General features: G+C 38.9%; 3 protein-coding genes and 1 long non-coding RNA gene across 6 annotated transcripts; 2 read left to right on the top strand and 2 right to left on the bottom strand.

The window, feature by feature from the left end:
- Positions 1-163: 163 nt before the first annotated feature.
- Positions 164-4,721, bottom strand: angptl6 (angiopoietin-like 6). 3 transcript variants are annotated; one of them, XM_063904169.1, is made up of 8 exons: positions 4,448-4,721; positions 3,810-3,970; positions 3,475-3,720; positions 3,259-3,396; positions 2,981-3,182; positions 1,875-2,068; positions 734-1,004; positions 164-640 (listed from the first exon to the last, which is right to left on the bottom strand). In XM_063904169.1, exons 2-8 carry the CDS (start codon positions 3,855-3,857, stop codon positions 456-458), a joined length of 1,284 nt encoding a protein of 427 aa, XP_063760239.1. In that variant the 5' UTR covers positions 3,858-3,970; positions 4,448-4,721; the 3' UTR covers positions 164-455. The 3 variants fall into 3 exon arrangements, with proteins under 3 accessions (XP_063760239.1, XP_063760238.1, XP_063760237.1); XM_063904168.1 differs by having other exon boundaries at positions 2,981-3,132; positions 3,242-3,396; positions 3,475-3,970; XM_063904167.1 differs by having other exon boundaries at positions 3,475-3,970.
- Positions 4,722-9,511: 4,790 nt separating this feature from the next.
- Positions 9,512-17,586, top strand: ppan (peter pan homolog). The gene is made up of 13 exons (XM_063903753.1): positions 9,512-9,739; positions 10,061-10,231; positions 10,368-10,469; positions 10,586-10,636; positions 10,821-10,991; positions 11,207-11,283; positions 11,497-11,604; positions 11,751-11,874; positions 11,956-12,034; positions 12,223-12,352; positions 12,464-12,627; positions 12,710-13,123; positions 16,292-17,586. Exons 1-13 carry the CDS (start codon positions 9,725-9,727, stop codon positions 17,227-17,229), a joined length of 2,544 nt encoding a protein of 847 aa, XP_063759823.1. The 5' UTR covers positions 9,512-9,724; the 3' UTR covers positions 17,230-17,586.
- Positions 17,587-17,929: 343 nt separating this feature from the next.
- LOC134877839 (uncharacterized) lies at positions 17,930-23,758 on the bottom strand. The gene is made up of 2 exons (XR_010167623.1): positions 20,778-23,758; positions 17,930-20,419 (listed from the first exon to the last, which is right to left on the bottom strand). It is a non-coding gene; the product is annotated as an uncharacterized LOC134877839 (long non-coding RNA).
- On the top strand, positions 18,016-21,168 carry eif3g (eukaryotic translation initiation factor 3, subunit G). The gene is made up of 10 exons (XM_063903499.1): positions 18,016-18,144; positions 18,237-18,283; positions 18,835-18,923; positions 19,312-19,371; positions 19,469-19,573; positions 19,725-19,920; positions 20,039-20,152; positions 20,253-20,389; positions 20,870-20,976; positions 21,054-21,168. Exons 1-10 carry the CDS (start codon positions 18,122-18,124, stop codon positions 21,067-21,069), a joined length of 894 nt encoding a protein of 297 aa, XP_063759569.1. The 5' UTR covers positions 18,016-18,121; the 3' UTR covers positions 21,070-21,168.
- Positions 23,759-24,474: the final 716 nt, after the last annotated feature.

Raw genomic sequence — 24,474 nt, 5'->3', positions numbered from 1 at the left:
CAACCCGAGATACAGGAAGCTGCCTAACGGAAATGTGTCACAATAACCACAAAATCCTCTCATTGGAGAGCCCTGATAAACCCTATATAATACAATTTCTCAATAGTTTTTGTCACATTCACAGTATATTATCTATTAAATAAGTAAAAAATTGCAAAGGAAATTATTGTGCATATTTTTTTATTAAAAAGTACATAGCAAACTGAATTGACGGATTCAAATGTTGTCAGGAAATTGCAATCCAGGAAAGATGTGTCAACATAGTAGATGATTCACATTCTATACACACGTTTCTTAATGGCCTCTTGTCAATAAGTAAAGACCATTTTTATCAAACAGACACACTGGCTCAACACTGTACAGGGATAACACTGAAACATATTCTCGAGGCCCTCTACATTTATCTGTATCAGTTCTTCATTATGTCTTTCTTACTTCTTCATAATGCAAGTAGGTTATGTGGGTTTGATCATCATGGAAACTCGTTTGAGAGAGTAGGACCCTCCATGGAACTCTGCCCAGTAGACCCCATCCTGGTAGCGACTGCGGTAGTGTCCGCCCCGATACCACACACCATTCAGATTGGAGTGGGCACACATGTGGTACCACCAGCCTCCTTTTTGATAATGAGCACAATTACCTGGGGGCACGACAAAAGAACAGGCTTATAAATAGTAAACGTCAAAACATCAACAGAGAGCTAACAAATAGGAACAGAAGGAGCTATAAAGACCTGTATAGCTGTCCTTGTCTCGATCCAGAGTGGTAAAGGCCTTGTTGTTGTGCCATGAAAGGGAGTCCCCTGCGTTTCCTTTGTATTGTCCTAACCGCAATCGATACCAATCACTCTCCGGTTCCAGGTGGAAGCTATCATACTCAGCAAAAACCTGCCGGCCCTGCCAGTCCTCCAGAGCCACACGAAGCTTATACTGGGCCTGTTTGGTCAGCCAGTATAGGTGTTCAAGGCCGAGCCAGTACTCTCCGTCTAGGTTCCCAAAGCCTTGCTGCAACACACCATCACAACAATTGTTGTGAAAAGTTAAGCCACTGTGAAAATACATTAGCCAATAGGGGGCATCCCCACTGGATGCAAAAAGAACTCTGTTGCATAGAAGTCTACTTCTTACTGGATTTATTACATCATTCTTTTTTTTCCTGAGAAGCTTATGATGTAAAATGCTAGTGTTGTGTGTCTTTAAGCAGATCATTACATTTTTCTTTTGTAGATTGTTTTTCCATTTAAAGTAAAATAAGCAGCTACTTTGTGATTGACAAACATAGTTGTCCAGGTTTGAGCACTCTCCATGTTTTTGTCTTAGAAGTTTCACCGTTTTACAGTTTGATTTCAGTTTATAAAACTGTATTCCACCCTTTTAGTTTCCTACATTGTTCAGCATATTCAGCCCCCTCCCATTGTGCTATTTGTGGTTCTTTAAAACCAAGTTGACATCCGACAAAAAAATGTAGGTTTCGAAAACACAGCCCTCAAACAAATATGTGAAATCATGGGGGTTATGTCCACTTCCGATAAACATTGTATAGGTTATTTCTGACGGAAAGTATTCATCCTGTATACGTTTTTTCCATGGCTCTAGTCCAGCAGTCAAATTTTCATTAATATTGGATGAATTGACACAAAAATGGGTACAGGCATCTGAACCACGATGATAAACCATTTGATATACACAGTTATGTCCAGAACAAATTGAAATAGCATTAGAGATCCACAACATGGGTCAAAATTTCTATTTGTGCAATACATTGTATAAAGACTGAATATTTGCAAAAGCAATGACTTTCCCATGAGCCTGCTACTTTGTGTTTGTTGGTAACTATCAAATGTCTGTATTCTAATAAACTAAACTAGGAATTACCTTATACTGTTCCCAAGTCCTGAAGAAGTTCACGGACCCATCCTGTCTCCTTTGGATGACCGTCCACCCTCCCTGATCCCGACTCTGCTCACACCAGGCCTGCAGCAGGCGGTTGGCACTCTGAGGGCGCAGTAGGTAGATCCCGCTGGTGGTCTCGCCTGATTCCAGAACATGCTGGCAGTCCCGCCACGGCCCTGATATATGAGAAAAGTATATGAAACCATATATGGGTCTAGGAGGCATAATAGGAAATATAATATTCAGGTAAATGTTGTTACATTATAATATTTGTTACATTTTAATTCTTTAAACAAGGTATTAATATAGTATAGACAAGAGCATTGTTGTAGTTACTTTGTTCTGGGAGAAAGATAAAATCCAGACATATTGGATCTCAACCTTTCTTTGTGTCAACGTTGTTGCTTTTAGACAGAGTTAAACTCAGTAGCAACAATATATGTAAAACACAAGTTTGCCGGTTACAGATAGTTCACGGTATTCTGTTTATTTTAGCGTCAGGAAGATCACAGATACATGGCAACTCCAGCTTATCTTTTGACAGCTAAATATTTTTTCTCCCAACACATGCTTAGTGTCTAGTGTCACAAAGATAAGATAATCTGCCTGGAGAAAATGTATACATGGAGAAAAATCTTCCACACAAATGCCTAATGCCCAACAAGCAGTAGTAGTCCATACCCAGTCGCGTTTACACAAGATGTGTCAATGTATGTCTTTTGTCTGCAAGAACTGAGTCACTCACAAAGTGGAGTCCCTTTGATCTTGACTTATTAAAAGTCCCCTACTTTTTCCTTATAAGCATTCCACTCCAACTATACAGTAGTGGTGTCATTTGAACCTCCAAAAAATGCTTTGGTTCACCAGTGTGTCTTCATTATAAGTCATCAGTTCTGATAAGAGCTGCTAGCTGTTTTTGACATTGTTTAGGCATTCCCAGCGAGATAGGCCCCTTACCATCGGGTCACTGACTCTTTCAGCATCTGTTTATCTAAGCTGCTAAATAACTCCAGCAAAAGATTGATAAGCTTACAGTTTTAAGTGTGATCGAGTACTTCCGCTGTGAGGCATGCTTAACATTGATGTACCTGGTGTCTTTGTGACAGGAAAACTAATGAATGAAGGGTCTGTAGGAGTGTTGGCTGTAGTGGTGTTGAGGGAAATAACAGCTTTTTCCTGCTGTGGTGGAAGAGCACTTTGGTCCCTTTGAACATCGTTGGTAATTTCTTTGGCTTCAGAGCTGTAATTACGATCCACATTAGACTGGCTTTTAGGTGGTTCACTTGTCACCTGTCCATCCAACACAAAAACAACATGTCAGTTCCAGTATAAATGTGCAAAAAGCAGACCAGATTTGGTTCCCGACCAGAGGAGCCTGTGTGGAGTCCCTGCTCTGGCACTGCTTCTCCAGACGAGTAATAATTTGGTTCTGAGAGCTCATCATGGAGGTGAGGACTCCATATTTCTTCTCCAGTTCCCTGTAGTTACTGGACACCAGCAGTGCCTGACATGTTGTAAGATTGAGTTTGATTACAATTAGGATGTAGCTTTGCTGTGACAAGGACTGAATTTATCTGCTTACCTGTGTTGTAGCATTTAGCAGAAGGGTCTCCACCCTTTGCTGCTCCAAAACCTGGTCTTTCTTGTGTATAACTTCATGAAGCAGCTGGGCATAGAGCTGGGCAATGCGTGAATTCATGCTGCTACTCTCTTTTCGCAGGGCTCTTACTTCCATGGCAAGGGAACTCTCCTGCTCCAGTTTGCCCTGGAGTTTCTCCATCTGCTCCTGCTGCCGCTTGAGCTCAGCCCTCAGTGCTGCCACCTCCGACTGGTTGGTAAAGGAAGACTGCGTGTTCAAACACAGCGCACCTGTCAATTTTTGCTGCGGAACAATGAAGGTGTAGGAGCAACGGCCACCTTTTGTATCTGAAGATCGAGAGGAACGTTTCTGAGTGTTCTCGCCATGATTCCCCTCCTTACGTCCTCCGACTTGTGGAATGTTCAGACAGAGTGTTAAGAAAAGAGTCAAACCTATTGTCAGTGTCTTCTCCATGAAGGTGTTGGCTTTTGTGGACACCCTGGAAGTGTAGGAGAGGACATGATTAGAATTTTCACAGCAGTAACAACACATGATTCAATTACTTAAACTATGTTTTCAAGAAAACACAGTGCTGTGGGTCTTAACACCAGATGTTTCCTTGAAAAGTAACACATTCCCCCCTGGCTTGAATTTATTAGCAGGTCAACAGTGAAAGGACAACAGTCAACATCAACCAGCCAGAGTCAACACACCTCCAGCACACGGTCAACAGAAGAGTTAGCCCAACATCCAACCACAACAACCACGGTCAACACCATAAACACATGAACCCAGATAGGTCAATATCACACACAAAAATCTCCAGTATAAATTTCTCACAGATATAAAAGTATACATCTACACTTAAAAATACTGAATAAAATTGATACGTTATTTTACCCAGTGGGACGACTTTGGATACCAATGCTGAACGAGTACAATTCAGTCTACATTCAAATGGATTACATTGACTTACCGTAGCAGAAGAAAAGGCTTCAGTATGTGTTTCTTCTGCTCCAGTGTGTAGCTGCAGCCCCCAGAACGTACATATGTAAAAACAAAAGAGGCTAACAAATGTATAAAAATCACATGTTAAAGGGGTAACAAAGAAGCACATCAATGAGCCACTCCTTCTTAATGAACAGTTGTCTGCCGTCCTGTGAGAAGCAAAGAAATTTGGCTCACAAATATATCTAAAGAGAAAAACACTCAAGTTTTGCCAGGAGATAGACTGCCTCTTCTCTCTCAAGGATCTGTCTCAGGATCTCTGAAGAAGAGACAACTAATTACAAACTATCCAAATGACACCGCCTCCAAGTACCTGCTGTTTAGCTGGATAACTCCTCCCTCTGCCATCAACCTGCTCTGCTGCCACAGACTATCTCTTAAAGAATTGAACTAGTGAGGTACTCAAATATACTTGTTTAAACTAGGGTTTTAAATAATGATCCTTTATAAATGGTTTGTTAATTGATGTGTCTATAAAATGTCAGAAAGTAATGACAAATGCAGAAGATAAAAGTCCAAAAATCTTTCATGTTTCACATATGTTTTATATTCTCACATTCAAAGCTTTAAAAACTGCAAATATTGCCTCTTTTTTTTTTTTGCCTTTTTATTCAATCTAATGTTCTGTTAACATTATAATTAAAGGACTAATTGTTTCAGCTGTGGTAAATAATCTTACTTCATCATTTAAAAACATCTTTGGCTACATGTGCGATGTTCTGGCTACAGTTGGCATGTTCTCCCTGCTCGTATGGGTTTGTTCAATTTGTGACAGACTCTTAAAGACAGGTTGATATACTTAACAGTCAAATACATTACCTTTAGATCATTTGGGCCTAATATGTTGCTGTGTCTGCAAAAAGTACTTTTATTAAAAATCCCATGATCTTCTTACTGATAAATTAATATCTATGCTGCATTTAATGTCACGATTGGTTGCGGTGACTAAAAACGTTGACCTAGAGTATACAGCAGCTAAATGGAAATCTATTTCAAAAGTTGTGATTGGGGAGATTCAACTTTGTTGCATAGGTCACACCCAACATGTAATATGAAGGCACATCAGGTTTTGGGTGGGGACACGATCTGAGTCAGATAACAAAAAAAGCAGCAGTTACTTTTGACCTTTAAATTGCAACCACAACTGTTTGGTGTTTGCATGTGAAGCTGGTGTTACACCATGTTCTGTTGCTATCATTGTTGTCAGTAAACATTTAAAATATTATCTTTGATATTGCAGTAGTAGTGTAAGCTGTAATAGCTGTAACTGACAGAACTACGTGCCTATCAAAGATCCTTCAATGATGGGGTGGAAGTGTGAAACCTAAAATTAAATTATTGTTTGTGGTAACACAGCAGCTGGCAGTGTAACCTTTCTGCCATCTTTTGGAGCTAATTACAATATGGGATTTCAATGCTGCTTGTACTGTAGTCTAAAATAAAACATAGCTTTTGTGTCAAAAGCTAAGTTTTACCTCCCTGCTCTCTGTTTTCTCTTTCTCTCTCTCTCTCTCTCTCTCTCTCTCTCTCTATATATATATATATATATATATATATATATATATATATATATATATATGGGTCAATTCAGAATTGTGGGTACATTTTGAGTTTAGACAAGAGTGAAAAAAAAAAGTTTTTTTCTGTATTTTTTTCTTTCATTTCTCAGAGAGAATACTTTATATTTTACTCTTCCAGTATTTGCCACGCTTAATCATGTAAGAATTTTAATATTTTAACAGATAATCGGTGAACTAAGAGTAAAATCTGTCAACTCTGTTATGGACAAAGTGGGTTGAATATTTATTGTACTAAAATGCAATACATGTTTAAATGATGTCTTCCCTGAGAGAACATTTGTCCCTATATCAATTAATTAAAACTTAAGCTTTCTAGGATTAATATTATTTTTTCAGGAGTTAAAACACTGAGACGTTTCATTGAAAAGTTGCCAAGGGCCCTTTCATTTTCTCATAGTTATAGATTTAAAAATGAATCAAATGCTTAGAAATGTCCTGTAATGAGTAAGTTAGTCATGACACATCTTCTGTTTTTTTGTTGACAATAAAATGCATTTAATTGTCTTTTTTTTTTAACAAAACATAGGACAAACAGAGTTGACGTGACTCGAACAGAGTTGACATAACAGAGTTGACACACCATGAACTAAAGTCCAAACCAGTACCATTGCAATTTTAAAAACTTGTCTTTAAAAAATGTGAACACATTTTACATGACTGGTAGCAACATCTATAAAGTTGTACATTTTAAGTTGTAAATTTGTTTACATTGTCAATATCACAAAATCACAATATAACGAACCCCCTCCACCCCCAACCCACTTGTAGGCCACCATCCTGTTCATCTATAAACTCATTGATTTGATCAATAACAATGCAACAAAATAATAGTCCCTGCATAAAAAAATATTCAGCAATTTCAGACCATATTTCTTTGTCTATTTCAACATGGCGCGTTGGCACTTTGGTAGGTTGTGGGATGATTCTGAGGGAAATTGTAAAAACGTGTCTTTCAAAAATGTGAACACATCGTACATTAACTGGTAGACTGCATCAGAACATCTATAAAGTTGAAAATGTTAAGTTGTTAATTTGTTTACATGTTGTCAATATCACAATATAACACCCCCCTCCACCCCACCATCCTGTTCATCTATAAAATCATTGATTTGATAATTGATTTGATCAATAAGAATGCAACAAAATAACAAATGCACCCTGCCCCCAGTCCCTGCAGTAAGAATTATTCAGCAATTTCAGACCATATTTCTTTGTCTATTTCAACATGGCGCGCTGTCACTTGGGTAGGTTGTGGGATGATTCTGAGGACATCATCAAAGGGATACCATAAAGTGTCCTCACGAATTGGCCTGTAGAACCTATTTTTCCCAGCCTTGTGCATGCATGTGACTTTTGCATGCGTCTCATTGACCTCAAGAATGGTTCCAGGATAAACGTCATCGTCATATTTAATGACGCACCATTGTCCAATCATCATGTCTTTGCTCCCCCACTTGATTTCTGCTGTTTGCTGTTCAGTGCAATCAGAGGAGACTGGCATGGGTTGTTCTTCAGTGCTATCAGGGAGGACAGGCTGAACAGGAAATTCAAATTTCTGCTTCAAATCACTCCTTGTTCTGCATCTTTGCTGAGCCTTTCTCCAATATTTCCTCTTCTGCCTCTTCCCCCTTTCAGTCAGAGTAGCCACTTGGCCAGTTGACCCTGCATCCCTTCTCTTCATCCATCTCTCCCTGTCTTTTTTAAAATTCGCTGCCCTCCTTTCAGGGTCAGCCTCTCACCGTGCCCTGTACTGCCGTTGCCTTTCTGCTGCCGACACCATCTTCAATTACATTTTAATGACCTGGAAAGCGACATCACACATCTCACCTTTACAGAAAAATAACTCTCAATGATATATTAACTACAGCAAAATGGTCAAAAGTGACTGAAATTGTGACTGTTAGTCGCTGTCAACTCTGTTATCATGAAAATGTAACAGAGTTGACAATAACAGAGTTGACATTTTCCACCATTTTGTGTCTAACTCCATGTGCTATCTTAGAACCAGACAACACATGCCATGACTAAAACCACAACTTTATGAATTTCCATCATATATATATTTTTTAAGAAATGATGGAGAGATTCACTAAAACATCATACAAACAGAGTTGACGCTTAATAAATATACTCTTGGTTTGTTCTCAACATTTTGCACAAATTATTAAGAGAGAAAGATAAACATACCATTGTTCCCTCCAAGGAAGAGAGGAAAAGGAAGGGACATCACTTGGTGCAGGTCACATGGTTTTATTTGAATGCTGTAGGGTTTTTTTATGTAGTTTTATGCCAGACATAACAGAGTTGACAGAGCTCTGGGACAGGTACATTTTTTATTTTTTAAATATCAAGATCAGCTGTGTTAGAGGAAAATAACATTCTGTGCAACTGATTATATACATATTTATAGATTTATCATAAAAAATCTGCAAATTTTGGTGAATTATGTAATATTTATTCAAGTTGAAAATGTGAATTTCTGTCCTGGGACAGGCAATTTTGATGGTTTTGGAGGGTGTGGGAATCATTTGATGAATATTTAACAAATAAATTGTGCATAAAATGTACTCCAAACATTGTTTTTTTTTTACATACAGTCTATTTAGTGATAATATTGAAAGCAGGGTCTGAAAATATTTTTTTAGGAGAAAATAATTAACATTGTTTTTGCTGGGACACCAAATGTAACCGCAATTCTGAAATGACCCATATATCTCTTTTCCACTTTTTAATAAAGCTTCTACAGACAACTCTCATTTCCTCTTAATAACTGGAACTTGTTATTTACATTTGTATTGGCTTATTAAGAATAATAATTGAAATGTCAGATTTCATATAGGTCAATGTTTATCTTGAAAAAATCATGTTTTAGTTTTATCCTGCTTTTACAGGATTGTAGGATGTATGATTGCCTGAAATAAATATATACTTTTTAGCTATGTTGACTACTAAAATGAATACGTGTGGACCAATGGAAGATGATAGATACATTTTAACGGCATAAAAAATGAACACTAAATAAATAGAGAAAAGAAGACCCGAGGAGTTAGTGATCTCCTCATCGCTGGTCGAGATGAAGCATGTAAGTGTACCGGAGTCCCTCTAGTGATCAGAATGAAGAACTGCTGAATTAAGACGTGTAAAATAAACAATTTAAACAATGCAAATCACAACTTAACAAGATTCAAATTCATGTCAAAATAGTAATTGTTCACTGGTGCTTAAAATCTAAAACTCCAAATCTCTTTGAAATTTCAAATATCAAAACAAATGGCTTATTTGGGCTATTCCAATGAAGGACAGTGGCACACTTATAAAAACGGTCTTATTTTTTCATTATACTTTTACTTTTAATAGGTGGAAATATCCTAGGTTATTATTATCATTTAGTTATAAGCTCTCTGATCACGCCGACTCTTTTTCTCTAGGAACTATTTCTAGTCACGTGATCAAGCAACACGGACATATTAATGCGAGACACACGCAAAAACCATGTGGAAGGCGTCGCGCTGTCTTCGTAGTGGGAACCTCGTTTGTTTAAATTGTTTTTGATTACATTTTACGGTCATAATGAACGTACTTGTTTTGATATAATTAATATATTGTTGCTCCTATCAATGTTATTATTGTTGACTCAATTCAACTGCTCTACATCTCGTTGAATAATGGGGAAATCAAAGGTAAGTGACGGCCTTTGCTAAAAGGTTAGCCTTAAGGATAATTGTTAGACTTACTTTTATTTATCAGTCTATTTAATGATTGAACGTGTGATGTATGTTATATGAGAAAGATAAAGCACCGTTTTTGGTGGATGTGTGTGACTGTTAGTAGAGCTGGGTAATCATGTACGTTAGCTTTTTTGTTTAGCTTTTTTTTTTAATCTAAATTACCATAAAGCTCTAATTGTAATTCAGAGCCAAATCAAGCAGTATTCTGCGTTTTCTGAGTGTCATTTAACCAAATGAGTTCATGACAGTTAATGTATTAGTTGTGTTTTTCAGACCAAGAACCAAAAGAAGTCGAGAGCCACAGCTAACCATGTGGCCGAGGAGGTTTACGGAGCTATCCCCCACTCCTTCGTGTTTCATCGGGGACAGATTGGGAAAAACGTGGGTCAGCTCATCGAGGATGTGCGGAGAGTCATGGAACCCTACACTGCAGAGTCACTGAAGGTCGGTGGGATTTATTTGATGATTTTGAGTAAAAATATTTAGTTTTTCTTGATATATTTTAATGTGCAAGTATCTTTCATTTCACAAGTTCTTTCACTTCAACTATATCTAATGTTGTGCTTTTTATTTTTACTAGGTTAGGAAAAAGAATGTGCTGAAAGACTTTGTGGCTATTGCAGGACCTCTAGGAGTAACACACTTCATGATATTCAGCAAAACACCCACCTGTGTAAACCTGGTAAGATTTAAATAAATAACCTATTAAGAAAAACAGCAGTTGGGTGTTGAAGGACTTTTTCAGTTTTGCCATGATTAGCCTGTTCTCAATCCAACCGTTTTTGTTTGTGCTTTCAGAGACTGGCACGACTTCCGAAAGGTCCAATGCTTCATTTCCGAGTGCTAAAGGTAATTATATGATCACATTATTGAAATAAAGTACAATAAGTAGATGGGCTCAAATGATGACAATTTAATATGTGACTGTTAGTGATGTTTTCAAAGTAAACGCACTGATGTGCCCAAACTGCAAATGTCATGTATGCTTGCATGTTTTCCTACGCTACTAAGGACTCTTTTTATCTCTTTTCAGTACTCCCTTGGCAAAGATGTGGTTTCCTCTCTGAAGAAGCACAGGATGCACGAGCAGCAGTTCACACATCATCCTTTATTAATCCTCAACAACTTTGGATCTGACGGCATGCATGTTAAACTCATGGCCACCATGTTTCAGAACATGTTTCCTTCCATTAATGTGCACAAGGTATGTTTTTTTTTATTACAGTAATATTGCCCTTTTGTGATTGACTCAAGATTTAAAGCCCTGTTGGCATGATGATTGTATAGTCTTCTGAGATTTCCTTTGAAGATTTATCAAAAGTAAACGCTTTCTGATTCATTAATCTTTGAGCATTCAACATTGTAAACATTTATCAATTGCTTCTTGCAAGAAAAAACAAGAAAATTGTGTTTTTCCAGGTAAGCCTCAACAATATCAAGAGGTGTGTGCTGCTGAATTACAACCCAGACACCCAGGAAATAGAATTCCGTCACTAGTAAGTACTTTTTTGTTTTTGCTCTGTGTGCTCTAGCGAAGGGCTTGACAGCAGAGATGTTGGGCTCAAATGATGAAAGATTTTTGACTTGACTGTTCAGTGATGTATGTTCAAAGTAAACGCACTGATGAGCCTCAACACCATAACCATATCTCTATTTATATTGTAAGTAATTGTTAGACTGACACGCATGATCATGTTTCCAACCTGCAGCAGCCTGAAGGTTGTCCCTGTGGGAATGAGCCGTGGAGTCAAAAAGCTGATGCAGGAGAGGTTCCCCAACATGAGCAAGTTTGAGGATATCAGCGAGCTGATGATGAAGTAAGATCCTTTTCATGTAAATGTTTATGCAAATGCTTAGTGGGAAGTAGCTGTGCTAACACAGGGATTGAAATTCTTTGTTTCCATCTGCTGAATTGATGATTTTTAAATCTGATCAACTATTGTGTGTTCTCTACAACTCTCAGGGGAGCAAACCTTTCAGAAAGTGAGGCAGAGCAAGACGGGGAGCACAACATCACTGAACTTCCACAGGTCTACTCCGGCCGAGGCAACATGGCCTCCCAGCAGAGTGCTGTCCGTTTGACAGAGGTGAGCGTGCTGAGGGAGTAAAGCTGTTGAAAACAATCTTGGTACCCTGGTGGAACCTGAATAGTTACACTGTGTTCTCAGATTGGTCCTCGCATGACCCTGCAGCTGATGAAGATACAAGAAGGCATGGGAGATGGGAATGTCCTTTATCACACCATGAGTGAGTGCACTACTGTCCTTCATCTTTCTATGTGACATATTTTGATGTACATGATGACAAAATCATTATGAATAATATGATTTCTCTCAAAAAGTAAACGCTTACTGATGCATCTTAAGTTTACACATTATACCGTACACTGGGTATAAATTGTATTTTAATTTGAAGTTAATTTCTATGTTTGCAAGTCTCCAAGACAGAAGAGGAAATACAGGAGATCCTGAAACGAAAGGAGGCCCAGCTTAAAGAGAAGCAGGCCCGCAGGAAAAAGCAGGAGCAAGATGTTGCTCAAAAGAATGAAAAACGAGAAGACAACAAGTAATATACTAGCTTTTAAGATGGTCCTGACATGAGAATATGACCTTATACATATGTCAATTTTTAATCTGGTTAAAGTATTAAATTGATATTTTTTTTCCTGCCTAAAAGGAAAAGGAGCATGGAAGGCATCAAGAAGAAACGTGCTGAAGAGGAGGCTGAAGAGGACAGTGAGGTAGAGGATCCTGGGATGCAAGAGGATCGGCCGGCTGCTGTTGAATCTGATGATGAGGTGGAGTACTACAGACAAGCTGTGGGACAGGAGCCAGATGAAGGTGAAAATAATTGCTATCCTTTAAACCATTAGCTACGAGGTCTTTCTTTTTTGTGTGTTTACCTTTTTTTTTTTTTTTCCAGACATGTTCCCAAGTACCAAGAGGAAGCATAGTTCCGATTGGTCTCATGGACCTGCAAAGATGAGGAAAATGTCACCTGGTAAACCGTTTAGAAAAGACAGAGATTCTAAATCCCCGAAGAGAAAGACTCCAGGAGGATATCAGAGGGACGGAAACACTGGAAAAGGATGGAAGAATTCGGGGGATGGGGAGAAGCCATTTGGAAGGAAAATGAAGCCTGGTGGAAAGGCATTCGGAGCAAAGAAAACTGGCGATAGGGAAAAGTTTGGTGGGAAGAAGAGATTTGAAGGGAACAAAACGTTTGGAAACAAAAACAAGGACAAATCTTTCAACTCTAAAGGTCCAAAAAGCAGTTCGGCCTTTAGGAAGAAAGGTGCAGGAGCAAAGCAAGGCTTTAAACAGAGGAAGGGAAAAGGCTGAACCCCTCCCCTCTTCTTTCTGGACTTCGACATCAAATGTGTTATGCTTGACCACCAGGTGGCAGCAGTGAGTGACGTATGTGAAACTGTTTATTGCTGAAAATCAGCAGAAGAATGTTCTATATTTTTCACACTGTACAAATGAATATTGAAATTGTACCTGTTCAATAAAGTGTTAAAACAATTGCCTCGATGAATAGTCTTTTTCTCATCTGTTAATTAGTGCAGTCATAGTCCTTTAATTTCCATAAAACAATCCCAGTTTATTTGTTATATGGCACATTCAAACAAGGTAACTTAAAAGTGCAATGCAACAAAAAATAAAAGCATAAGTAGCCTACAGTGCTAAAGGAAGTCATGATAAAATGTCATTTTAATAAATTAAAACTAGACACAATTGATATAAAATGCAAGAATAACATTCACAGTGCTGGATAAAATAATTATTTGATAGATTCAGGAGGTCTATTTAAAATGTTCAAGGGTCACAGATTTAGCATTGCAATTCGAGTTTAGTGCCGAAAAACCATGGAGAATTTTAAGAATGTGCCATTAGGTGTTATCCAGTGGCGGCTGGTGAAAAAAAATCTTGGTGGGGCTAGTGTGCCAACAGATTTCCCTGCCTAATCTAGCATAAGCATTCAAATGAACAGTCGGGAAATGACTACAGTTCCACAATCATAATTTAATTTCACAGTTTCCAGCTTCACAGAAAAAGTAACAATTTACAGCTATATTAGACTTTATGCTATCAAATACTATACAATACAATCAAGGGATAAATTAACAACACGGGTATGATTTCAGCTGAATCTATACAAATCAACAGTGAGTGAGTGAATGAGTGAGTGTGGGTTGAGAAGAGAGAATGAAACAGAACTTTCCTATTAAAATGTAACATATACAAAGAATTTAGAACCAAGTTATTTTCAAAAACTTTTACATAAACAGATTATTTTAATACCCTCTCTCAAGGGAAAATGCATTTACTTGGAGAAAACAGCATCAGTGCCATACAGTTGTCATTGCATGTCACAGCCTGAGAGAAACAACAAAGCATTCTCCACAACTATATTACAATTACATACTATAATATTATTACATATTACATCGCCATCATCTCTCTTCGTCGTCGCGCGTATTTTTTCCCCACGTAGCGTAGGACAGAGTCTGGGAGTCGCACTACGAAAAAAAACTATCGCTGGCTCTTTATGTAGCTACAGCAATCCTAAACCTTCACGCATTTTACGTAGCAGTTGGGGCTAAATTTCCAGCGCCCCACCGGCGTTAAATTTGGCGACGTTGATAGGCCAATTATTCATAATTTCTCCCTAGCAACCATAACCGGATTGGCTGTTTAGCTGCCGGTCAGGGGCACTTTGCTGATCGCCCCATGAGAGAATGATACACTGTCTGTCAGTGGAAATTCACTGTTTAATGAGTGTTAGTTGGTGGAAATGTTGTTTAAATGATTTAAATTGCATGTAGGCACACACACTATTAAGTAAAACTGACATTGATTTAAAAAAAAATATGCAAAAAATATTTTTTCCCCTCAACAGCTGGTGGGGCAGAGCCCCAGCGCCCCCTATGGGCCAGCCGCCTCTGGTGTTATCACTGATCTTCCGGGTATCTCGATGTGCGACTCCCCCGATCTCTAAAAGTTGCGCCCATTGCTTTTGAGTTAGTTTTGCTGATTCTCCTGCGCTGATATCCATCCATGCCTTCAAGATTCAAGTGTAAGTAGCTAAGTATTGTATCGGATCAGTTTGCTATACGTTACACTAGTGAAAAATATTATAGTACACCAAGTGTTTAACTTCGTTTGGTTGTTTAAAACGGCTCGTGTGTGTTGGAAAACATTGTTTAATAGACCATGCAAAATGAAACAGTAATTTGTAGCAGTTCACTGATTTAAGGTACATGTATTTCAGAGTAAACGGTCATTTATTCAAAGTACCACTCAAAGCGAAGTACAAAATAGAACCCCGAAATGTAATCTACATGTCTTGTCATTGTAATTATTTGATATCTCGCACGGATTTTGACTATAGCCCAAACTCTATTAAAAGAAAATATAATTTACGGTTTAGAAAGCCTTCCGAATAGAATATATCTTCGGTGCATCAGCAATATGGAAGATATTGAGAAAGAAACATTAGAGAAAGTTATTTGAGGGGAAAGGACCGGATGTTTAGAGCAGATGTGGCAGATATTGGCTGCAGCACAAATGAGAAAAATAGTTACAGAGAAAAAAACACAAATAGCCATATGTTTATTTATTTTATTTTATTTGACACAAAAAATATAGTGACTTGTGATTGCTTGTAAAAACATTTGAAGATGGTCAACAAGTAGAACACAGATAAAAGTTAGCTATACTTAAAAGATACATCCAAACTGTTCAAGAGGTTTTTAAGTATATCCAATCAACGAAGTTGAAACAAGACAACAGATCTATAACTAAATACAAATATTCAAACAAAGTGAATGCAGGTTTGTATTTTAATATTCGTCATTAACAACATTATGAAGAGTACTTTTGGGGTCCTTTTGTTCAAATGTAGTGTCTGACAATTTGAATGAGTAATCTGTTAGAATATGAACATGGTTAAGCACTGAAACACTAATATGACAAATATTAAAGCTGTAAACTCTTTTTGCTAGTGTGTTTGGCAAACGCATGGCATGTGTTTCTTCATAGTTTTACTTCTTCAAATAGCGTAATGCACACTTTAAGAGGAAGTTATTTTAAGGTTAATAAAAGCCCTCTTTCACCCTTTTTGCCTTAGAGTCAGATGCCTAAAAAGATTATGATGGTTGAGGAAATTCTGTCAGTTTCATTACAGATACCACAAAGGAAATGAACTTTAAGCTTATAAGCCACTTTACAGAACACTGCAATTCAAATCCTACCGGTAAGATAAAGCTTTCATCATTTACATTTCATATTTTTTTTATATAGATAACATTTAATGTCGTAAAAATGGTTATCTGCATAGATTTCCTTACTTCTCATATTTAACTTCACAAATATGAACTGCACTTAAGTTTACAAAAAGAAATATGACTTATTACAAGTCACTGAACAAACATTCTTCAATTTACAGCAATTGGGTGGTACAATCTGTGAGAAAGAAACTCCATAACAAAATAACCTTCAGCTGAGATCGAGATGGAGAACAACTCCTTTATTTGTGAGAGGTTTCAAATTGCCCTGCTGCCCTCGATGTATGGGGTGGAGTTCATCATGGCCCTGGCAGGAAACGTATTTGCCCTGTGGCTGCTGGTGGTCAGAGAGAGAAGGAACTGGCACACCGGGGTGGTCCTGTCCTGTAACCTGGCCATCAGTGACCTGCTGTATGTCCTGACCTTGCCTTTGCTTATAGTCTACTACTCCCAGGGGAAATGCTGGGTGTTTGGTGAAGCCTTGTGTAAAATAGAGAGGTTTCTTTTCACCTGTAACCTGTATGTAAGCCTCTTCTTCATCATGGCAATAAGTGTGAACCGATGTGTGGCCATCGCTTGTCCCTTCTTCACCCGGTCCTATGTAGAGCCCTTCCATGCCAAGGTTGTCAGTGTCATCATCTGGATTGTTGTGGGAGTCATTTCCTGCCCTGAGTTGAAATTTGCCTCAGTTTTCCTCAATGAGCACACTAAGAACATTCACTGTGTGTCCTTCTCAAACAAGGATAAACATCTTTCTTACTTCTACTACAAAATATTCCTTGCTGTGTTTGGGTGTCTGCTTCCCTTTGTTGTTACTTTCACTTCCTACTGTGTGGTTATTTCAGTGGTGTGGAAAAATGTCAGTTTAACCACCCTGGAGAAACGCAAGATAGGCCTGTTGGTTGGATCAGTGATTGTGCTGTATGCCATTTCATTTGTGCCTTACCACATCTTCCAGATCTATCACTTATATCAGAGGACCCATGAACAATTTAAATGTTGGGTCTATGACATGTATCAGGTGTCCAAGGGACTTGCAACTCTGAACATGTGTATCCATCCCATCCTATACATGGCTTTGTTCGACAGCATAAGAGTAGCATGTTGTGGGAAGAGCTCAGAGGAAAAACACCTGGGGGTGATAAAGAAGTAGAGCTGCTTTTGCTTGATACACAACATAATGTCATGCTGCAAAACTTGCTTTTAGTTCTGGAGTTGTTATTGCTGAAAGTTATTCTTCTGTTAAATTTGAAACAAAACCATCTGAAATAAAGAATAACTTGTTGTTGTAGGTTGCCTTGTGTTGATTGTGTCTAATATATGTATATATTACTTTGGGTTTTTTTTTGTATACCCCTTTTTACTCCCCCTTTTTTTTCTAGGCTCCTATCTTTTTATGTTACATGTTCTTGGTTATATTTGCACTGTGGGACTGCCAGAAACGGTATTTCAATGTTGTGTATGTATAACTCATGTGGAAACTTTGACAATAAAGTGGACTTTGACTTTGTTTTTCATTTCTTCAAGTCAGCATGTTAGCAGCATGGTTCATTACAGCGCAAACTCCCCCCTGTTACATGATTGAACAGAAGACCTTTTGATAGATCAAGTTTAAAAATCAGTTTAATAAATCAAATCAAATCAGTTATAGACAGACAGACAGACAGACAGACAGACAGACAGACAGACAGACAGACAGACAGACAGACAGACAGACAGACAGACAGACACTTAATAGTTCCCAATTTGGGACATTTGTGTGTTACAGCAGCATAAAAACAAGATATTGTAATTACAATAAAATAAAATAGCATTTTTAATGAAGACAATAAAACATTTGTCAGATGAAACAATTGTCTGGTGAATACACTTTATTTTCAGTGAGTCAGTCCTATAACAGGACTCTTATTGTGAAGCTTCAATTAAACAAAATCGGTCATTTTATTGTGAAGATAACCGGAAGTATTTTCATTGGCGGCTCGACTAGGTTCCTCGGCTAGCACTCCACCGCTCTTTACGGTCCTGAAGCTAAGCTAGCCGAGAGGATGCCGTCGATGGAATACGACGAGTGAGTGTTATTACAAAGATTTCTTTATCTCTGCTTGTGCGAGAGGTCTTTATCGATTAATCTAATGCTGCTTGTCAATCTGTACTTTCCAGTTCCAAGCCCAGCTGGGCAGACCAAGTGGAGGAGGAAGTAGATGAAGGTAAGAAAGCTAACATTAGTTAGCGTAGTATGCTAAAACTAGCTCATCTCTAGTAGTCCGGAGCCGGAGGAGGAGGCCGACTAGGCTGCTTCCACTTCCACGTGGTTGCTGGCTGTAATACTATAGAAAAATAAACATACCTGTGTTTTTCGGATATATTATGTTCGAACGGCTTGGATGTTACATTTGCGTCTCTGACATACACTAATGATTGTATTGATCAAATGTGTAGCTAGTTGACATATGCTGTCGACAGTGACGTAGGCAGTGCCATACACTGGTAACGGCACGATAGCTAAAAGTGAGCAAGATAGCTACGTCCCAGGCCTTAGACGTATACATAAGATTCGGTTATCTACGAAATAAACATACAAACTGAAACGAGTCTTCATAAGCGTACACATTTTCCATTTAGGCAAAGCAAGTCTGTAGTGTTATGTCCTAGATTAGTTCAGACCTGGCGATGTGATGAAGAGATGAGATGTGACTTACAGTGCATCGTTTACTTTCCCCTCTGTCTTGTCTAACTTCACGGTACATTATTTTGTCAGGCACACTACCCCCTCCTAAGGAAACCATCAAAGGAAATATTAAGACCATCACAGAATATAAAATAGATGATGATGGAAAGAAGTTTAAGGTAAGTTGAGCTTCACTAAGGTATATGTTCTTGCATCTGTCATGATTGTTTATAATGCTGGTTTAGGTAAGCCTGTATTTCATGCAGACAGCAGCTGTGGAAAACCTGAAAGGCTTCGAAATGATGATTGTTTTTAGCGTCATTTTACCTGTGCTATGAGACCTCTGTAATCATGAAGATGCTGTTGAATATGCTTTACTATAAAGAAACAAAAACACATTTGTCGACTGCTTATTGTGATCACTTTGAGCTGGATCAGTCATCACCATGAGAGTGATCACTATAAGAGATTCAGCTGTACACCAGTAGTTTGATTACAGGAATACAAACAATTTGCTTGTGTGACATATTAAATGGATTGTGCATTTCCTGCCTTTTTGTCGCCAAGATTGTGCGGACCTTCAAGATCGAGACAAGGAAAGCCTCAAAAGCTGTTGCCAGGAGAAAGGTTTGCTTCTAAGTTAATTCTATTTGCACTCACTTTGAAATTAGTACGATTTTGGGTTAGGTCAGGGTCCATATTTGATATTGTTTTCTTATTTCAGAACTGGAAGAAATTTGGCAACTCTGAGTTTGATGCAGCAGGTCCCAATGTTGCCACCACCACAGTCAGTGACGATGTCTTCATGACATTCATCTCCAGCAAAGAGGTGAGTAGCCTTTGGGACCTCAGGATGTCCTGTCGCTGCTTAGTGATGAGTTAAGGTCCACATAAAACATGCTGAGATGCATGAATGTGGTATGGATTTGTTATTTTCTTGGTTACGCTTGTTACTGAGTTTCTCATCTTACTTCTTGTAGGACTTAAATGCCCAAGACCAGGAGGAGGATCCCATGAACAAACTGAAAGGACAGAAGATTGTGTCTTGCCGTATTTGCAAAGGCGACCATTGGACCACCCGCTGTCCATACAAGGACACCCTGGGCCCCATGCAGAAGGAGCTGGCTGAGCAGCTTGGGCTTTCCACAGCAGACAAGGACAAGCCTGCTGGCTCTGGTACCAACACATCCTATTCAAATTTAGATCTGTCATTCATGATCCACTTGTGTTTTGGACCTTTCTAAAGTCATGACTAATATGGCCTGTTTTTCCATTGTTTGCTTGTGAACAACAGAGCCAGAGCCGGCACAGCCTGCGCAGAGCAAGACTGGGAAGTATGTCCCCCCGAGCCTGAGGGATGGAAGCACGCGGCGAGGAGAGTCCATGCAGCCCAACCGGAGGGGAGGCTGTAAGTTAAAACAAACTCTCTATATACCCATTCCTTACATAAACATTATTCACCAACAAACCGTTGCTCGATATTGATGCTGTATCTCTGCCCCCAATAGCTGATGACAATGCCACTATTCGTGTGACCAATCTGTCTGAGGACACCCGCGAGACGGACTTGCAGGAGCTCTTCAGACCATTTGGCTCCATCTCTAGGATCTATCTGGCCAAGGACAAGAATACTGGGCAGTCCAAGGTCAGTGCTGACCCTCAACAACACAAACACCTGTAAAATACACAAACAATCAGATGAGAGGCGGAAGTATAAAAGTATAACACAAAGTAGCAGCACTGTAGAGAGTATCTTGACTGTAGTGTTCGCTCAAAGTATGTACTATTGAGTTTTTCAACAGATGACAATGACCATTTCAAACATTTCTATTTGATATGGAAAAGACTACATTTAACTGTACTAAGAAGAAACCACATAAAATAGAACTCAGGACACAAATAGACTAATTAGTAGAGCAATAAAAACTGCGGGACTCTGTGAAACCTTTTATAATGTTTTCTCCTTGTAATTGTAAGCCTTATGTGTATATTGTCTTTTTTATACTTTTGTTTGAAGAAATTGCATGGCTTACATGATACAGTTACTCAATAGAAATGATAATGGGCAGAAACGCAGCAGGTTAAAGTTGTACCATCCATCAACCACCCTCTTTGTTCTCCGCAGGGATTCGCCTTCATCAGTTTCCACCGTCGGGAGGATGCAGCCAGAGCCATCGCAGGAGTGTCAGGATTTGGATACGATCATCTTATTCTCAATGTTGAATGGGCCAAGTGAGTAACTTCAGTTTTGTCAATTAAGTGTGTTTGTTTTCCTTCTTGCTGACAATCTTATTTATTTCTCTCTGCAGACCGTCAAACAATTGAGGAATCTATCAGAGTATCTTCCAGGATGACGCCATCTTTTATTGTTTCGGTAAAACACAGCTGTTACCTAAATAAAGAGAATCAGAACTGTTATCACCATTTCCTTGTAATTGTTTTATTTTAGTTTGTGTAGCTTTGACATTTGCAAGCAGGTTTTACTCTTACTGAATTTTCACTTAGTTTTATTAAAGTTCCAGTCATTGGCTTTAAGGTAGACCCAACTGAGAACAGGCAAAAGCATGTTTCATACAGATGTATTTCAGAAAGTGAACTATGATTCTTACCACTCAAGCCACACTTAAAGGGATGTCAACTTTGTACAACCATTTCAACTCTGTAGATCAGAGGTCCCCAACTCCCAGGCCAGGCCGCACAGCAAGAATAAATAACTTGCATTATTTCCGTTTTATTTATTGTCTGAGCCATCTTTTATTTTGAAAAATTACCGGACTCTCATCCTAAAATGTAACCCACAAGCTAGCAAAATGAGTAAAAAAAACAGTCGTATTTGAAAAGTGTCTTTGCGAAGGGGAAAAGGCCCAGTAAGGAGACGAGAGAAGTGCCTACGACTTCCAAGAAAAATAAAGCTGCATTTAATAGACAATACCAGGAGTCCTACTTAAAATATGGATTCATCGCAACAATTGATTCCCACGCACTAAGCCCGCTCTGTATAATGTGCGGCTCTTATACACACAAATAAGATGGTTATCTCGAGGGAAATCGCTGGACAGTGTTTGAATTGCGGGAGCCGCTACAGAGATTTCTCTCAGAAAAAACTCAACGCTGGCAGCACATTTCAGTGACGAGGAATGGGTCGGAAAACTGGCTTACTTATGCGACATATTCAACCTGCTCAATGAACTTAATCTATCACTTCAGGGGGAAATGACAATTGTCTTCAAATTGGCAGATAACGTAGCTGCATTTAAAGCCAAACTGGATTTGGGGATTTTCGGTGAGACAGAGCCTGAGCCGTCATTCTCCCAGCTGATGCACGATCACCTATCTTTGCTTTTAAACGAGTTCGAGCTCTACTTCCCAACCACAAAAGACCCACGAACTGCCAAGGAATTAATCTGCGCCCCATTTATGAACAAACCAGGGGAATCCAGCATGTCTGTACGAGAAGAAGATCAGCTGCTGGAGATCGCAAATGACGGCGGCCTTAAAAGTCTGTTTGAGACAACAACTCTGCCGGTGTTCTGGATTAAAGTCATGGCAGAATACCCTGAGATCGCCACAACAGCACTGAAAACCCTGTTGCCGTTTCCGACATCATATTTGTGTGAAACGGGGTTTTCTGCAGTGACAGTGTAGGAAATGTTCATTTGTTCGAAGCCCAGGAGTCGATTTAAAAGAAACGAAGTGAAGCTCCTGTTATAAGTTTTAAAAGGAGTGTTTAATAAATGGATGCAGCAGTAGGTTTTACAAAAGTTGCACAGCTGTGGGTCAATAGTACGGTACACGCGTCCACAGGCTGCTGACTGAGTGGAGCTCATCAGTAGCCTAGTTACTGTCCGGAGCAAAAGAGAGCGATCTCAAAATACAAACATGTTTTATAGAACCATCCCTTTTCCGGCCATAAAATACAACAACTTCAAAATAAGACGAGCTCCGGTCTCGTGCTCTCCTTGGTTGGTAGCGGGGGGCTGGATCTTGTTGGCCGCTTGTCACATGGGGTTCTCCGGGCTCTTCTAGTCCTCTTATGACGTCACCGTCGCCGTCTTGCTAGTGATGTCCTGAAGCTCTCACCTACGATATTCTATTATGCAATCCTTCCGAAGTTTATCCGGTTATTAAACACGCAATAGTATCATTGCAGCATCAATGAGTGAGAGGTAGAGGCGGTGTGTTTAGTATGTAACTCCACGCGTCCTTCTCCCTCTACTCATATATACAATACAATATTAGCTTTATGCTAACTGAGGCTAAAAACAACATCCGGTAATACTACCGGAATTGGACATATATGCTCCGTCCTGAAACAGTGAATTATTTTAGCATCCCAATCGAATTAATACAAGCCTGGACTGATGGTTTAATGTAGTTTATTCCGTTTCCAATATTACTGCATTGACCAACCGTAAGAGCTAACTAGAAATTAAACAGGAGACAAAATGATACACATTAGACACATTAAGCTAAACGCTGTTAGCACTGAAAAGTTAACAAATACAAAAATAAACTCTGTTAAGCTGGATGTTTATGTCCTCAATTGAGATTTATGTATATAGATTGTGTCTATTCTGTGCTTAAGTTGACAGGAGGATGCAGTGTTATTGTTGTACCACTGTGGGGCACTAAAGTGTAAATGTGTAGGTTTGCATCATATGCAAATGAGGGTGTGTTCACTTCATACACTTGTCCTGATCTGTGTTGTATTCCAAGTTAGCTCGGCTGAGCGAAGGGTACAATAATCCATGCCTAAGAGCTAAACAGTTCACCGTCTCTGCATATCTCTCAGAGTGCAACGCAGGATGAAGCTGCCATCCTTAACTTAACAAACTCCAAATTATTTGACAATTAGACACACACAGATGCAGTTACCTTGTTTCCCTCTCGACTGGAGCTAAACTCCGTTATACTCCCCCGTTTCATCCTTATTACTTATTTATATGTCGTGTTACTGCACCGTTTCTCCGTGTTACCGTACTTTTCGTTAACGTCTTTCTGTTAACGTCTTTCTGCTCAACTTCCGTTCCTTGTCTCTTCAAAATAAAAGCACATCCTTGTTCATGAAAAATAACAAAACAAAAGCAATTTAACAAATACATGAACCATATTGTTTGGGTTCCTTTACAATTATCTTTTAATGTTCCTTTTCAATATATTGATTATTTATAACAACAGCAACCACAACAAAGCTACGGAATAGACTGGACATAAGCAACACACTTCGGGTGTCATTGTCTCCCATTGTCCCTAGATGGGACCGTTTCTTTGCAGAGAAACAAGCTCAAGGCTCCCATTGATTTAGCGTTATGGTGAGCTAAAATGTTCATGTTGTTGGCGCGATGTTCCGAGGACGCTGCTAATAAAGTTGCATACGAGCAGTGCCGCTGCTAGCCATTTTGGTGCCCTAAGCATAATTCCTTCATGATGCCCTCCCCCCCCCCCCCAATAAAAAAACATTCGCGGAAAAGTTTAACTTTTTTATTACCAAACATATAAAACAATAGCAGCAGCAAACACACAGCAAAACAACAAACTTTTGACATTTGAAAGTGCAAACTTTCCTTCAGTAACTTTGAATAAATTACACTAAATAACATCAATAAGTACAATCAATAAAATCTTAAATAAAACAAAGATTTAGAGGACGAAAAGTCACAACTTTACTTACTTTGTAAACAGTAAGGCTTTGTAGAACAGCTAAAACACATTCAAGTAAAGTGCAAAAAA

The sequence above is a fragment of the Eleginops maclovinus genome, chromosome 16 (genome assembly GCF_036324505.1).
Source record: "Eleginops maclovinus isolate JMC-PN-2008 ecotype Puerto Natales chromosome 16, JC_Emac_rtc_rv5, whole genome shotgun sequence".
Classification (NCBI taxonomy): domain Eukaryota; kingdom Metazoa; phylum Chordata; class Actinopteri; order Perciformes; family Eleginopidae; genus Eleginops; species Eleginops maclovinus.
The sequence above is the reverse complement of the archived record's forward strand: the minus strand, read 5'-3'. Positions and strand labels throughout refer to the sequence as shown.

Bases quoted from the DNA above. Each gene is read 5' to 3' on its own strand.
- angptl6 (XM_063904167.1), bottom strand. From the start codon at position 3,945: ATGGAGAAGACACTGACAATAGGTTTGACTCTTTTCTTAACACTCTGT. The intron at 2,069-2,980 runs GTACATCAATGT...CTCATATATCAG, and splicing joins TCCTGTCACAAAGACACCAG to GGCCGTGGCGGGACTGCCAG. The intron at 641-733 runs GTCTTTATAGCT...TCGTGCCCCCAG, and splicing joins AGACAAGGACAGCTATACAG to GTAATTGTGCTCATTATCAA.
- ppan (XM_063903753.1), top strand. The intron at 10,470-10,585 runs GTAAGATTTAAA...TTGTGCTTTCAG, and splicing joins CACCCACCTGTGTAAACCTG to AGACTGGCACGACTTCCGAA. The intron at 12,035-12,222 runs GTGAGTGCACTA...TATGTTTGCAAG, and splicing joins TGTCCTTTATCACACCATGA to TCTCCAAGACAGAAGAGGAA.
- eif3g (XM_063903499.1), top strand. From the start codon at position 18,122: ATGCCGTCGATGGAATACGACGA. The intron at 18,924-19,311 runs GTAAGTTGAGCT...TTTGTCGCCAAG, and splicing joins ATGATGGAAAGAAGTTTAAG to ATTGTGCGGACCTTCAAGAT. The intron at 20,390-20,869 runs GTCAGTGCTGAC...TGTTCTCCGCAG, and splicing joins AGAATACTGGGCAGTCCAAG to GGATTCGCCTTCATCAGTTT.